At 42.1% G+C, this 14,745-nt stretch overlaps 1 protein-coding gene across 7 annotated transcripts in view; it reads right to left on the bottom strand.

The window, feature by feature from the left end:
• Positions 1-14,745, bottom strand: part of MTMR1 (myotubularin related protein 1) — a 60,547-nt gene that overhangs the window by 43,941 nt on the left and 1,861 nt on the right. For 4 of the 7 annotated variants that reach the window (XM_034780640.1, XM_034780633.1, XM_034780634.1 and 1 more), the window contains exons 2-3: positions 9,821-9,926; positions 654-677 (exon numbers count right to left, since the gene is read on the bottom strand). In XM_034780640.1, the coding sequence (XP_034636531.1) occupies positions 654-677; positions 9,821-9,926 (130 nt within the window). The remainder of the gene's footprint in view (positions 1-653; positions 678-9,820; positions 9,927-14,745) is intronic. The other 3 variants (XM_034780636.1, XM_034780637.1, XM_034780639.1) reach the window with 1 other exon arrangement.

Raw genomic sequence — 14,745 nt, 5'->3', positions numbered from 1 at the left:
AATATTTAGAGAATAAAATCAGACCATTAACCCTCTCTTTTCTCAATTGATTAATGTTCCAAAGTGAGAGGGAAGAGAAAGCAATGAAATTTATCATCTAAAATTATCATCAAAAAGATGTAGGTCATTGCATTAGTGTCTAACTTCAATCTGAACTTTCTATTTTGCTCAAGGGCTGTAGCAATTAAGGTAAAACATGTACAAATGCAAGCATGAATTGAAATGTTATTTAAATGGAATAAACAAAGACTTACCGTTTTTCCATAAACTACTATTGAAATTCTTTAGCATAGATAACACATTAAACTCACTAATACAGTGCTCTGTAGTCCAAACCATGTAAGGATCAGTTGTGAGCATCCATTTTGTTGGAATTAATGTAATAAAACTGAAGTTTGTACTGCACATTTATAACATAACTTAAATATACGGCTCTCTCACAAATTGGCTTTTACTGCTCATGAAAAGATTGCAATGTATATAAAGCATTTCTATGGCAAACAAGCTGTTGAGCTGCATAGCAAAATGGTCTGATTGGTTCATAAAAAACATTAATGACGTAAAAAAGAACACTAGGCACACTAAGCTCTCAACACAGCACGAAAGACAAACAGGTAGGAGGCCGTTTTGCCAATAGCCAAATGTATTCTTACCCGTATATCAGGCCTCTTGTATACCTGTTAGTTAAAATACAGAATGTTATCCAACAAAATGTGCACTCAAATGTTGCTTTGTGACAGAGATGACATCGGGTAGCAGATCAGATTTTCAGAGGAGCTCAGCTCCCACTATGGTACTTAAATTAGTAGCAAGATTTTCAGAACTGCACAATACACAGCTGCTCCCACCACATTCAACAGAGTGTGCTGAGCACTTTTAAAAATCTGGCCACTTCATTTTAGTCTCTAAGGTCCTAAGAATCGTTTTATTCAGTGACAACATACTAGTAAAAAATTGAAGAGTTTAGCAATCCTTTTGGAGAGCATATAGTAAGCCCACAATAATAGCTATGACAAACTATGGCCCTACACTGATGAGTCAAACACCAGAGCATGTTTAATTCTAACTTTTCCCTAACTTACTTCCAAAACTTTCTAGGCAGCCATTATTATTTAAGTGCTTTCCACTGATACCACCTCATTATCACTAAGTTTTAATTTACATAAGACACTATGAATTTAGAGAGTTAGATTGCCCCCAAAACCAAGTATGCTGCTTGTGTATGGCACATGAGTACAAGTCTAACAAGAAAATGCAAGCTCAACATGCTTCAAATTCCACGTTCCCCTTTGAAGCACAATATGTTCCCTTCGGACCTTTGTATTTTTGCAAAAGCTTTGCGGTGGAGTGAAACTCCCACCATGGAACACAGAGGAGAGGGAGCCATGATACTCAGAATTTTTTAACAACTGTGTGTGTTGCTTTTGTGTATATGGATTCAGGGACATAGCAACAGACATTTTAAGAAACAAAAGATAGATAATCATTCAATCTGAAGTGCACAAGCTATGGGGAGCTATCTGAAAGCCAAGAAAACTGATGTTATGTATTCAAATCTGCCTGTCTAACTAAAGAGGTAGGCAGACACATTCCACCCTAGCTGAAACTTCTGAGTAGTTTCCAAGGGTACAGCACTTTAAAACAGCCCAGACCAGAGTGACCAAGTCACATAACTGTGGTGAGGTCTGCATCAGAGTGACTCAGAAGTTTTAGCTAGGGCAGAATGCATTTTGCAGCATCCTGTTACCTATGAATTCAGCAGCAGCGATGAGCAAAGAGACTCCTGAGTGTGCATATTGATGAGACCAAGGGTAGAACAGCCCCCCAGGGAAGGAGACAATAACAACACCCCCCCACACACACACCCCATTACACTTATTCCTAGAGATGCTTTCCCAACAACTCTGACTCTGATTTTTTGGGGCTGAACTTAAGCCAGCTAGTTAGTTTTCGCCCACGGCTAAGTAGGCCAGACACTGGGAAAGCAAGCAGACTAAAAGATCTAGATTCAATCAAAAGGGGGAATTGTTGTCCCTAGTGATCTCACACACATGTTGAGCAGAAGGAATGACAGAAGAGAGCCTTCGTATTGAGACCCTTGATGCAAGAGCCCTCAGGAAGAGTGAGAATTATAAGGCACTAGACTCTACCCATAATAGGGTTACCATACGTCCGATTTTTCCCGGACAGGTCCGGCTTTTTGGTAATCAAACCCCCGTCCGGGGGGAACTGCCAAAAAGCCGAACATGTCCGGGAAAAATACCACCGGCCGGGCACTTCCCCTCCCGCGGCTGCTGTGCTCCCTACCTTGACTCTTCTGCTCTGTTTAAAGCCGAGCTGCCCGAGCACTACCGGCTTCGGGCAGCCCCCATGCTTCCGGACCCTAAGCCGCCGGCTGGGCACTTCGCCTCCTGGGCTCCAGGGTCCAGAGGCATGGGGGCTGCCTGAAGCCGGTAGTGCTCGGGCAGCTCGGCGCTTACGGAGCCCAGGAGTTCAGGGAGCACAGCAGCCGCCGGAGCCCAGGAGGGGAAGTGCCCGGCCGGGGGCGCAGGGTCCGGCAGCATGAGGGCTGACCGAAGCCCGAGCGCTACCGGCTTCACGGTTTGTCAGGCAGCCTCCAGACCCTGAGCCCCTGGCTGGGCGCTTCCCCTCCCGGGCTCCAGCTGCGCTGGGGAAGCGTCGGCCGGGGGCGCAGGGCCGGGGGGCTGCCCGGCAAACCATGAAGCCGGTAGCGCTCGGGCAGCCCTTTTCGCGTGGCTGGGAGTGAGGAGGGGGAATGCGGGGCGCTCATGGGGAGGGGGCGGAGTTAGGGCGGGGACTTTGGAGAAGGGGCGGAGTTAGGGCGGGCCCAGGGGTAGGAAAGAGGTGGGGCCAGGGCCCCGTGGAGTGTCCTCTTTTTTTATTTTTTAAATATGGTAACCCTAACCCATAAGGCCTGAGCATAAATAGTATAAGCTATTGCATTCATTCCCACAGATGACTCAACATCACCTCATGATCAACTAGGTCTAGCAATCACTTGCTTTTGGAATGAAGGCAAGTTGTAGTCTGAGCAATCCACATCGACAATGGCCCCAAACTGTTTATGTTTTAACTCATCACGAAGAGCAAGTATCCGTCTCAAAGCTTCTTCTGAACTTCAATTAGTAAGGCTGAATGAAATTCAGAAAGGAGTATATTTGCTCCCTCTTGCTCACAGTTTTATTCAGCCTTGAAGACAGAAGTTCTGTCCATAGTGCATTGCAATTCAGGACTATATTCCTGCTTTAAGTCTCAATTTTTATACGAACAATTTAAACCAAAAAACTTAGGGCACATTTTCAAAAACTACCTTTAAATTTGTCTAATCAAAAATCTGCTCACAAATTGGGAAAACAGACTAACTACCCAATTTGCGCAAGCAAACAACTCTGAACACAAATTTAGAAGTCGGCTATCTATACTGTTTCTTTGATGTGTTATTTTCTTTAAATGCTAATCAAGATTTTAAAAGGCAATGAATGCAGCGTGGTCCAGTGGAGAGGGTACCGGTCCGCAAGTCAAGAAACTAGCTTTCTTTTGCTGACTGGGTGACCTTGTGAGGGTCATTTAGCCATTCTACACCTCAGCTTCTTCATCTGTAAGAGGAGGATAATGAGGCTCACCCACCTTCAGAAAGCACTGTGAGATCTACAGATGGAAAGCTTTATAGGCTCCATTATAGTATAATCATATGGATTCTCTTTTGTCTGCCATTTACACATCTATAACAACTTTTTCATTTAATATGTTGGCCAGTTTTACATGGACATTCTAGCTGATCAACTTGAATGATTACTTCACAACCATTACAACCTACTGTGTAATATGATAAGTTAAATGTATTGGATAGATGCACAATAGTAAATATATATTCTATTGCCTAAACTTAATTAACTTTGCATTAGTTATAAGGTACTGTGTCCATTTTCAAAATGAGAAATGCTAATGTAGATGCATATCAAAACTGTGACGAAAAGTGCTAGGTATCTCTGGATACTTTACTTGGATCATAGGAGAAAGCAAGCCTGGTGGCCTCATCCTCAAAGAAAACCATACAAAAAGAAGTGGGCTGTAGTCCACGAAAGCTTATGCTCTAATAAATTTGTTAGTCTCTAAGGTGCCACAAGTACTCCTGTTCTTCTTTTTACAAAAATTAGTGCTATTTGGCATGATTTACCCAAGACCAGAATAGGAAGATTGCAATTAAAGCTTTAGATGCTTTGACAACTGTGTGGAGAAGTTTGCACAGCATCTGCCCATGTTGTTCTTGATTTTAGTTGCTGCTATACCAGGTTTCTCACTTACACATACATTAAGTTCATTCACTTTAAAAAAAATGGTGACATTTAAAACATATTGTGTATGCAGTAGCCAACTGATTTTCTGGAAATATGTAAAACCTTGCATATTCCACGGCAATCAGGAGGCAATAGGACAGTAGAATTAATCATCTGAAGGAGAGGTTATAATGCAAAGGAGGCCCCTTTCCAAAGCAGCACTTTGAAAACACCATATAAAAGCTTCTTAGCTTTTAAAAAAACAACAAATATGCATTATTATTCAGGGTAGGTAAATAAAATTGTATTATTAGAAACTCTGCAATGCGATTTGCAAATGTGGGAGGTTAGCTCATTCTATCATTTCATAGACATGAAATGTTAAATACAATTTATAAACAACTAGGATTTTGAGCATAGAAAGGTTTAACTTTTTTTTATTTCTAAGAGACAGAGAATGAGCTAGAGTTAAATGGTGCTCATTAGGCCTCAAAATATTTCTCTCTCTTAAGTAATGTGGAAGATCAGTCTGGAATAGAGAATCAGACTATTTAAATTAAAAAACTGGTTCTCCTCTGGAGGAATGCATAATAACTCAAATGGTGAACTGAACACTAAACTCGTAGAGTATCAGGGGGTAGCCATGTTAGTCTGTATCTACAAAAACAACAAGGAGTCTGGTGACACCTTAAAGACTAACAGATTTATTTGGGAATAAGCTTTCGTGGGTAAAAACCTCACTTCTGCAGATGCATAGAGGGATCCCTCACTCTCACAGACCTTGGGAGGCAGGCCAGTCCTCACTTACAGACAACCCCCCAACCTGAAGCAAATACTCACCAGCAACTACACACCACACCACAGAAACACCAACCCAGGAACCAATCCCTGTAGCAAACCTCGTTGCCTACTCTGTCCCCATATCTACTCTGGCGACACCATCAGAGGACCCAACCATATCAGCCACACCATCAAGGCCTCATTCACCTGCACATCTACTAATGTTATATATGCCATCATGTGTCAGCAATGCCCCTCTGCCATGTACATTGGCCAAACCGGACAGTCCCTCTGCAAAAGAATAAATGGACACAAATCGGACATCAGGAATGGTAACATACAAAAGCCAGTAAGTAAACACTTCAATCTCCCTGGTCATTCTATTACAGATTTAAAAGTCACTGTCATTGAACAAAAAAACTTCAGAAACAGACTTCAAAGAGAAACAGCAGAACTAAAATTCATTTGCAAATTTAACACCATTAATCTGGGCTTGAATAGGGACTGGGAGTGGCTGGCTCATAACAGAAGCAGCTTTTCCTCTCCTGGAATTGACACCTCCTCATCTATGATTGGGAGTGGATTACATTCACTCTGATTGAATTGGCCCTGTCAACACTGGTTCTCCACTTGCGAAGTAACTCCCTTCTCTCCATGTGTCAGTATATAATGCCTGCATCTGTAACTTTCACTCTATGCATCTGAAGAAGTGAGGTTTTTACCCACGAAAGCTTATGCCCAAATAAATCTGTTAGTCTTTAAGATGCCACCAGACTCCTTAAACTTGTAGACTTATTCTGCTAAAATGAAGTCCTTGATCTACAGGGCAAATACAACATAGACAGCTGTAATGCAAGGTTTCCCACAATGCTTTATCAAAGACATCAGCCTTGACCCAGAGCGAGCATTTGCAATTCAGCTGCCAGACTATAGAAGAGCTAAGCTTTTTCTGAGTACAAGTTGCTGACTGTGCCAATACAGTGACAAACTCTGTGAGGTGAAGTTTTAAATAGACTAAGATCAAATACAGTTAGTGGCTTCATCTTCAAGCTCACGCTGAATTTGACCCGCAGTCACAGAAGTTAAGGAAATATGCTGTTTGTAGAGAGCATTCAAGGCCTTTTAAATCCAGAAAGCATTGGTAGATTATTTAACTACAGTTTAAAGCAAACAAGATAAAAATCTTTATTTGGACACTATGCATCCAGACTCATGATTTTGTTTTAATTCCAGGGAAGAATTAAAAGCACATGGAAGACCTGAGCTTAACAACACCTTTTGGACTTTTATGGGGACTGGAAACAAAGGTAACACTTGTGTCAATTTGCAGTGCAAGAGAGATTTAATACACATTACTCTTGATAATACTTAGTCCTGCCTTGAGTGCAGGGGACTGGACTAGATAACTTCTCAAGGTCTCTTCCAGTCCTATGATTCTATGTAGGGAAACAGAAGAGAGCATGAAAGGGGAGGGTGGGAAAAACCCAAAGATTCTAATCAGAGCTAAGACATTGCACACTCATTGTCTCAATGACATCTATGTTGTTGGATGAGAAAACAAACAAGAGAAAGTCTGTTCTGATTTATAAGGGACGTTTTACCATAGATAGTGAAACTGTCACACCAAAACAAAGGAAGAAAAGTAAAAATAGGTAAATGTTCTTTTCACGTTGGAGAAGATATGCTCATTTAATATTCACCAAGGCAAATTATATTTACCGTATTTTCCGGCGTATAAGACGACTGGGCGTATAAGACGACCCCCAACTTTTCCAGTTAAAATATAGAGTTTGGGATATACTCGCCGTATAAGACTACCCCTCTTCCAACGCACACCAAAAAAAAATTAAAACAACATCAGATTTGATTTCAATATGGTAATTTTAATTCAAATGCTTATGACATGCAGGTACTTAGCAGGAAAACTGTCACTTATAAACATAAGGCTGTTTGTCATCAAACATGTAAACATAAAACAGTGCAAGTGGATTAAACTTTTCCTAATTCACTCTAAAGCTGAAAGGAAGGATAAGACAATAGACCCATGGGAGCTGCCATGCTGTTTGTTTTCTAAGCTGTCAACCAAACTGGAACTGATGATGATAGGAGGAAGATAACAAACAAGAGAGAGAGAGAGCAAGTGCCGGGCAAGTCCCTGGCGAGTTAGCAACGCCCATCATAACTGCAAGCTATGGTATTTTTACAGGTTTTGCTGGCGTGACAGTTTCCCTTTAAAAGCCTTCAAAATCCTCCTGTTCGTCATCTGATATCATAAGTACATCAATGACATCTTGTGATACATTTGTAAGGCAGTCATCGTATGGATCGAATTCCGTATCAGATGGTGTGGTCTCAGCTTCGGCTTCCTCTTCATCTTGCCACAAGTAGTCGTCCTCCATACCATCTAATGAATTTGATATGCCACACTTCTTGAAAGACTTGATTACTGTTTCTGCATCAATATCATTCCAGGCTTTTATGACAAACTTGCACAAAACATCCAACTGTGGAGCACGCATGTTTCCTCCTTTTGTGAATGACTTTTCGCCGCTAACCATCCATTCATTCCACTGTTCTTGAATGGGATCTTTAAATGGCTTGTTTAGGCACACATCCAGTGGCTGTACCAACGATGTCAATCCTGCAGGAATAACTGCCGCATCTGTGTTTAGTCTTGCAAGCATTTGCTTGGTGCTGGGAGTTAAATGAGCCCTGAACATATCCCACACCAGTAGACTACATTTTTGAATAAGTCCACCTGGTCGCCTGCTCCATACATTATCAAGCCATAGCTTTACCCCTTCTTCATCCATCCAGCCTTTTTCATTCACATGTACAAAACAACCAACAGGGAACTTGAATTTCGGCATTGTTTTTCTTTTAAAAATAATCATTGGTCTGTTTGGCGCCATCAGCTGTGCATCCTAGTACCACTGTAAAACTGGACTTCTCAGGTCCTGTTGTTTTAATTAAAATTGTTTTTTCACCTTTTTGATGGACAGTTTTATTTCCAACCATATCAAAATTCATTGGAGTTTCATCCATATTTCCAATACTACTTAACGCATAGCCATGTTTAGTGCGCTGTTGTGTTACGTATCGATGGAAACTATTTACTTTGCTATCAAGATCTGCAGGTAATTTTGGGGCAATTTTCATCTTTTGCCTCAGTACCATATTATGCCTTCCCATGAATCTAGTACACCAGGATACAGTGGCCTTAAATCTGTTGCTGTGATCTGGGTTAGATTTGGCCCACTGAAGTGCAAACAAATGTATTTTATTTCGTGTCACTACATAACCGTTTTGGCGATGCTCATTCACCATGTCTGCTACATGTTTTTCGAGTTCTGGCCAATGTGGAGTGCCTCTTCTTAATGCACACTTACCCCTTGGCATACTCTTTAATGCTTTTTCATTTGCTTTCCAGTCCCGAACCATCTTTTCTGTTACTCCATATTGTCTTGCAGCAGCGCAGTTATTATGTTCCATGGCAAAGTTTACAACTTTAAGTTTGAAACTGGCTTCATATTTCTTTCTTCTTGCTGGTGGAGCCATGATGGGGTTTTGACTGTTGGACATTTGTATACTGTACTGTATGTACTGGTGCTATACTGTATGAACAGGTACAGATACTGGTGCTGTACTGTATGTGGTACCCAGTATACAACAACCAGACAATCACGGCAAGCGATGTACCTTACCGGCGATTGGCTGGTTGTTGTATACAAAGCCTGCTTGGATTGGTCAGCTCTCCCTGCCTGCCCAGCCCTCCCTGTCTCCAAGACTATCAGAGCGGTAGCGCAAACACGCCTCTTTCACCCGTCTGGCCCGCCCTTGTATCCTATTACCTCCTTCTCTGCCTCTCAGATCTCGCACATGCGCGCCTGCGCCGCTTCACTGCAGTCCTCAGGAGCGAGATCTGAGAGGCAGAGAAGGAGGTACGGTAATAGGATACAAGGGCGGGCCAGACGGGTGAAAGAGGCGTGTTTTTCTGGGCACAGTGCCACTCTCTTTTTTCCATACCCTGGGCGTCCCGGACGCCTGCAGCTTGCTCCGCCCTTCACTTACACCTTCCCGGTGAGGCGCCCCCTCACCTCGTCATCGGGCGGGGATGCGGCCGCGGCCGTTTTTGAGCTCCCCCCACCATATGCGGCGACCGCAGATTCTCCAGCCCGGCTCGGAAGTTTCAGCACCCGCCCTATAAGACGACACCCGGCGTATAAGACGACCCCCGACTTTTGAGAAGATTTTCCTGGGTTAAAAAGTAGTCTTATACGCCAGAAAATACAGTAATTTTTGTGAAATCCACATAGCTGAATTTTTTCTCGTGAGTGCATGGTGCATAGACAAGATTCCAAACCAAGAAACAAATGTTTCATTCCTATAATTAAAAAAAATAATCAAACTTCCAGAAAATTTCTAGATAAAAATCAAAGGAAAGAAAAAAAAAAAAACCTCACACCATCAATGTAAAATGCCACCTTCGAAGTTTCCTTTCTTTTCTCTATCTACCTTTTGTTCTGTAGAACTGAGTCACTTTCCTCTAAATGAGAGATAAAATACAAAGAAAACCTTTGCACCTCTCCATTCGCTATTAACTGACATTTGACTCTCAAATGGTCAAGGATCCACTCAGGTGTTTGTCATGTGGATAAATCAAAGTAGCAAGTTTCCTGCCCAGCCATTTCAACAGACTGAACAATTATTTTTGTATTCCTCAAATCATAAATGTCACTTACCCTGTAATCTCTTGATACAATGTCTGATGGCACAGAACCTGAAATCTGACTAGAAATGGTAGCAGCTATGAGCTGTTTACACCATTCAACATGGGATCCTGTAGGGCTACAAGAACAAAATAAATATTTCAGAGTGTTTAGCAATGATTACTACTTTACACTGAGGAAGTGATGAGAACATTTAATTACACCCCACATGAACATAACCCACAAACAATTACACAAACACTAATGACATTATACTCTTAAAGAACAGAGTACATACCACCTTTTTGCCCATCAGATTACTGAGAAGAATTCAATTTTGTTGGAATTTGCCATTAATTTTGATTCAGACGTGCAACTGTTAATCTACAAAAATGTTCAGGGCCCTGGGGACATGAAGCTCTTGATTCCCTTATCAGATATTGTTAAAACTATTCATATATTTCTGTTTAAGGCCATCAAAAATAATTTATTTTGAGCAAGTGCTTCCAGGACCTAAGTGCTTTCAAGAATTTCATATATGTGACACTATTATTCAAATAAAGCCTAAGAGATAGAAGCTATTCTAACACTGCCATGTAAAAGGAAATGAAATATTCTCTAAGGGAACACCTCTAAAACAATAAGAAAAAATATATAACTCTTCTTCAAGGGAATTTTCTACCTAGCTGTATCTCCTTTTTTGCATTTGCTAACGACAGGGAAACTCATTTCACATTACTGAACTTTGTAGTTTAGCAAGCACACAAGACAACACCCCCCGCCCCTCAAGATACTGCATCAGGCAAGTCTACAGCAGAATTTCACTAATCTGGACTAATGCAATGTGTGAATGGGACAAGGACAGTGCAGACTGGTGAAGTTCAGGGACTAATAAATATTGAGACGGGCAGAACCACTGTAATTTGCCACCAGCAAATTTTAAGTGCCCTAGGTCTATTTCAGTATATTTCAGAGTACCAGATGAGAGGATGGGGGAGTAATAGGATGTTCCCCATTTCCCTATTGTCCCTGCTCCAAGCACAGCAGTATAATCTCAGACTGTGCTTCAACAATTTAATGCATTTTAGTGAGGTGAGGTTCTTCTGTATACATAGTGTTTTTTTAATTGAAGTCAGAAACAGAAAGTACAATACATTTTAAAAATAGTATATAATGAACAAACATATAAGCTAATTTTGAATTCTGGGATACTCCCAGAATGTTAAAAGTGAATGACTAATAAATCACAAATGTACACGTCACGAACAGGTAAAACTGGGAGTTGAGTGGGCGTGACAGATTGTTCATCAAGAGCACAAGATACAATTTAAGAGGCCTTTCACACACTGATTGCATTGTGTCATAGCGAGAAACAGCATATGAGTTTCAAGAGGTGCTGGCTGAAGATAAGTGTGGTGAGCACTGCAGTAGCTACATATCTGAAGTGGAAGATCATCAAGTAATTTTTAAGTCATGGATTTTATTAGTTCTCTCCCTTGCTGCATAAACTTTAGACAGCACCACTTCATAATCTGTGGTTTCATTATTAAAAATCAATTACATTCCTCCTTCAGAGAAGTCTCTTTTACCATAGTTAGTCTTGAACTGGATTTTAGTTTCATTTGCGTCTTTTGCAGAGAACTCTACCCACATTTTGGGGAACAGAGAAAGTGTATGAATTTTTAGCTACAAGTCCAGTTAATGATAGTATTTCTCTCTCTTTTGCTCATCCGTCTCTTTGATCTCACTTACTGTCCCTCTCCTTATTCCATGAAATTTCTGGTGTGTTTCTCCTCATGATAGTCTCTGGTTTTCAGGCATCTTTTACTTTTGCCCTGACTCCCACGTTTCTAAGCATTTCTCTAAGCACATACTTCTGTTTGTATTTCCCCATTTTGTTAATTATGAAAATAATTTGGGTTTTGATTAGGGATTGCCACACCAGAAAGTTTTGCCACTTTAAATATACAAGTCCAGTTGAAGCAGCAAAAGAAAAATTTAGTATCTATGGATGCAGTTATGCCAGCATAAAAGTGCTTACACCAGTATAAATTATTCAATTCGGGAAGTGAAATAAAGCTACACCAGTATAAAGCATCTTTATACTGGTATAACTGTATTGCTTAAAAAAACAAAAATCCACACACCCCTAACCAGCACTGATATACTTAGTGCAACTTTTCTAGTGTAGGCTAAGGTGGTCAGCTTAAACTGTATGCAACTATACCACATATAGCTTAATGGTTGACACATCTGAAAAGGAAAAATAGAAGTGGAAAACACATATTCGTGAAAATTAAAACTCAGTGGTTTCATTTCCACAGTGGTTCATGTAACATTACAAAGGCGCTCTGTTAGGAAAATCATAGTTAGAGTTGTGCTCTTAAAATGGGGGCATAAACCCATTTTTTCTCCTAAAAGTGGGTGGCTTTTTGGTGTGAAATTTCAGAGTCAGAAAACTCAAAGGGCCTAAAAACTATATAATTTGGGTGGTATCTCTTTTTGTTTGTTTTGTTTTTACAGGAAGCGTCTGAAATTTGACTCTTACTGGATTTTTTTAGCAGTCTATTTATCAATCAGTTGCTATCTAAACATTCTGGGGAAAAACCTGGCAAAACTACTACTGATTTTAATGGACCCAGGATGTCATGCGTATCTTCACAAAATTTGGTAGAAAGGTGTATTCTGAGTAGATTGGGTGAGAAGTGTGGGAGGATTGTGTTAAAATGGATTGTAGGTGATTATTGTGCACAAGCAGCTGCCAATGCATAAACTATGTGCAGCTCCTGACACATATGACAAAAGACTTTTATATGCAATGGCTGGCATTAGGGTTTATGTGCAGCTTCTGTTCACAACAGAGAAGGCTTTTACATACAGTTTTTAGAACATAATGATTCACATGCACCAGCTGCTGGTGTATCTCATCTTCTTTATCAGCAGGTGCATATATACCCACTGCCCAGGTCCCCCTCTCCAACTCTGCACAGAAACAAACCCACACTTAATCATAAAAAAAAGGAAATTAATCTATAAAAATGTGAAGTAATTAATGTTAACCACTTCACCACATACCTGACTCAAATCCACAAAACCAAGGAAGTGAAAAGTTATGCCACCTAAGAGCACATACCATCTTCTCCTTCACCAACAGGGGGACACACCCTATCATTACAGCTACTGTGGAACACAAACCACAACCATAACCCTGCCCTTCCCGATCCCCCAGAGAATCCCAACCTTCCATCATCCCCGTTACTAAATTTAATGAGCCTCTGACAGTCAATCGTGATCTCTGGATGCTAAAAGTCCAGCAGCACAGAGGAGCTAAGACAGGCTCCCTGTCTGCCCTGGCCCCGTGCTGCTCCCGGAAGCGACCAACATGCCCCTGTAGCCCCAGGGGGAGGAGCGGCAGAGGGTCTCTGCGCGCTGCTCCTGCCTGCAAGCACCACCCCCACAGCTCCTATTGGCTGGGAACAGGGAACTGTAGCCAATGGGAGCTGAAAGGATGGTGCCTGCAGGGAGGGGCAACGTGCGGAGCCATGTGCACCCCCCTCCAGGGGCCGCAGGGGCATGCTGGTCACTTCCAGGAGCGGTGCAGGGCTAGGACAGGCAGGGAGCCTGCCTTAACCTCGCTGCACCACTGCCTGGGAGCCACCCCAGGTAAGTGCCGCCCAGCGGGAGCCCGCACTCCTCCTGCACCCCAGCCCGCTCCAGGAATCAGCTCCCCGTACCCCTTCCTGCACCCTGAACCCTCTGCCCCAGCCCCCTCCTGGAGTCAGCCCCTCTCCTGCACCCCAACATTTTGCCCCAGCCCAGAGCCCCCTCCTGCACCCAAACTCCCTTCCAGAGCTTGCACCCCAACCCCCTGCCCCAGGCTCAGCCCAGAGCCCCCTCCCACACTCCAAACCCCTCGGCCCCAGCCCAGAGCCCACACCCCAACCCCCACCCAGTGAAAGTGAGTGAGGGTGGAGAAGAGTGAGTGGGGCGGGGCCTTGAGTAAGGGGCGGGGCAGATCCTGGTTCGCCCTTAAATTAAAAAAGTGATCTTGTGCGTAAAAAGGTTGGAGACCACTGATCTACGCCCAGCACAACTCCCCACTACAACCAATATCTGCAACTAATGATTTTAGGAGATGGTAGTTCATCAAAGGGGTGTGTACAGAAGAGAAGGGGAGTGGGGACATTGTTATCGTTGTCATGCATGGTCTGTGGTGTGCAGTAGCTATGGTAATAAGTAATGTGTCAGTGACTTCCCCAAAAGCAATACTCTTAAGAAACTCCTACACACATTCTTCTGCCTCAGAAAAATGGAGTAAGGGATTTTTTGCTGTTGTTCTGAGTTTTTGTACTCCCTAAGACCCTGATCCTGCAAAAAAGTTTGCCAGCACAGCACCCATTACAGAATCAAGGCTTAATTTTGTAGAGCACTTAGATACCATGCAATAGGTGCTATATTAAAAAAAAATTCCTGTAAATGTCAACGGGTTGCAGACACTCAGTATTCATCAAGATCAGGGCCTGTAAAGATCTATTGGAATTGGAAAAGGTACAGAAAAGAGCAACAAAAATTATTATGGGTATAGAACAGCTTCCATCTGAGGAGAGATTAATAAGACTGGGACTTTTCAGCTTGGAAAAGAGACGACTAAGGGGGGATATGATAGAGGTCTATAAAATCATGACTGGTGTGGAAAAAGTAAATAAGGAAGTATTATTTACTCCTTCTCATAACACAAGAACTAGGGGTCACCAAATGAAATTAATAGACAGCACCTTTAAAAAAAACAAAAGGAAGTATTTCTTCGCACAGTCAACCTATAGAACTCTTTGCCAGAGGATGTTGTGAAGGCCAAAACTATAACAGGGTTGAAAAAAGAATCAGATAAGATCCATCAATGGCTATTAGCCAGGATGGGCAGGGATGCAAAACCATGCTCTGAAGTGTCCCTAGTCTAT

The sequence above is a fragment of the Trachemys scripta genome, chromosome 9 (assembly GCF_013100865.1).
Source record: "Trachemys scripta elegans isolate TJP31775 chromosome 9, CAS_Tse_1.0, whole genome shotgun sequence".
Taxonomy (NCBI): domain Eukaryota; kingdom Metazoa; phylum Chordata; order Testudines; family Emydidae; genus Trachemys; species Trachemys scripta.
This window is presented reverse-complemented; position numbering and strand designations above follow the sequence as displayed.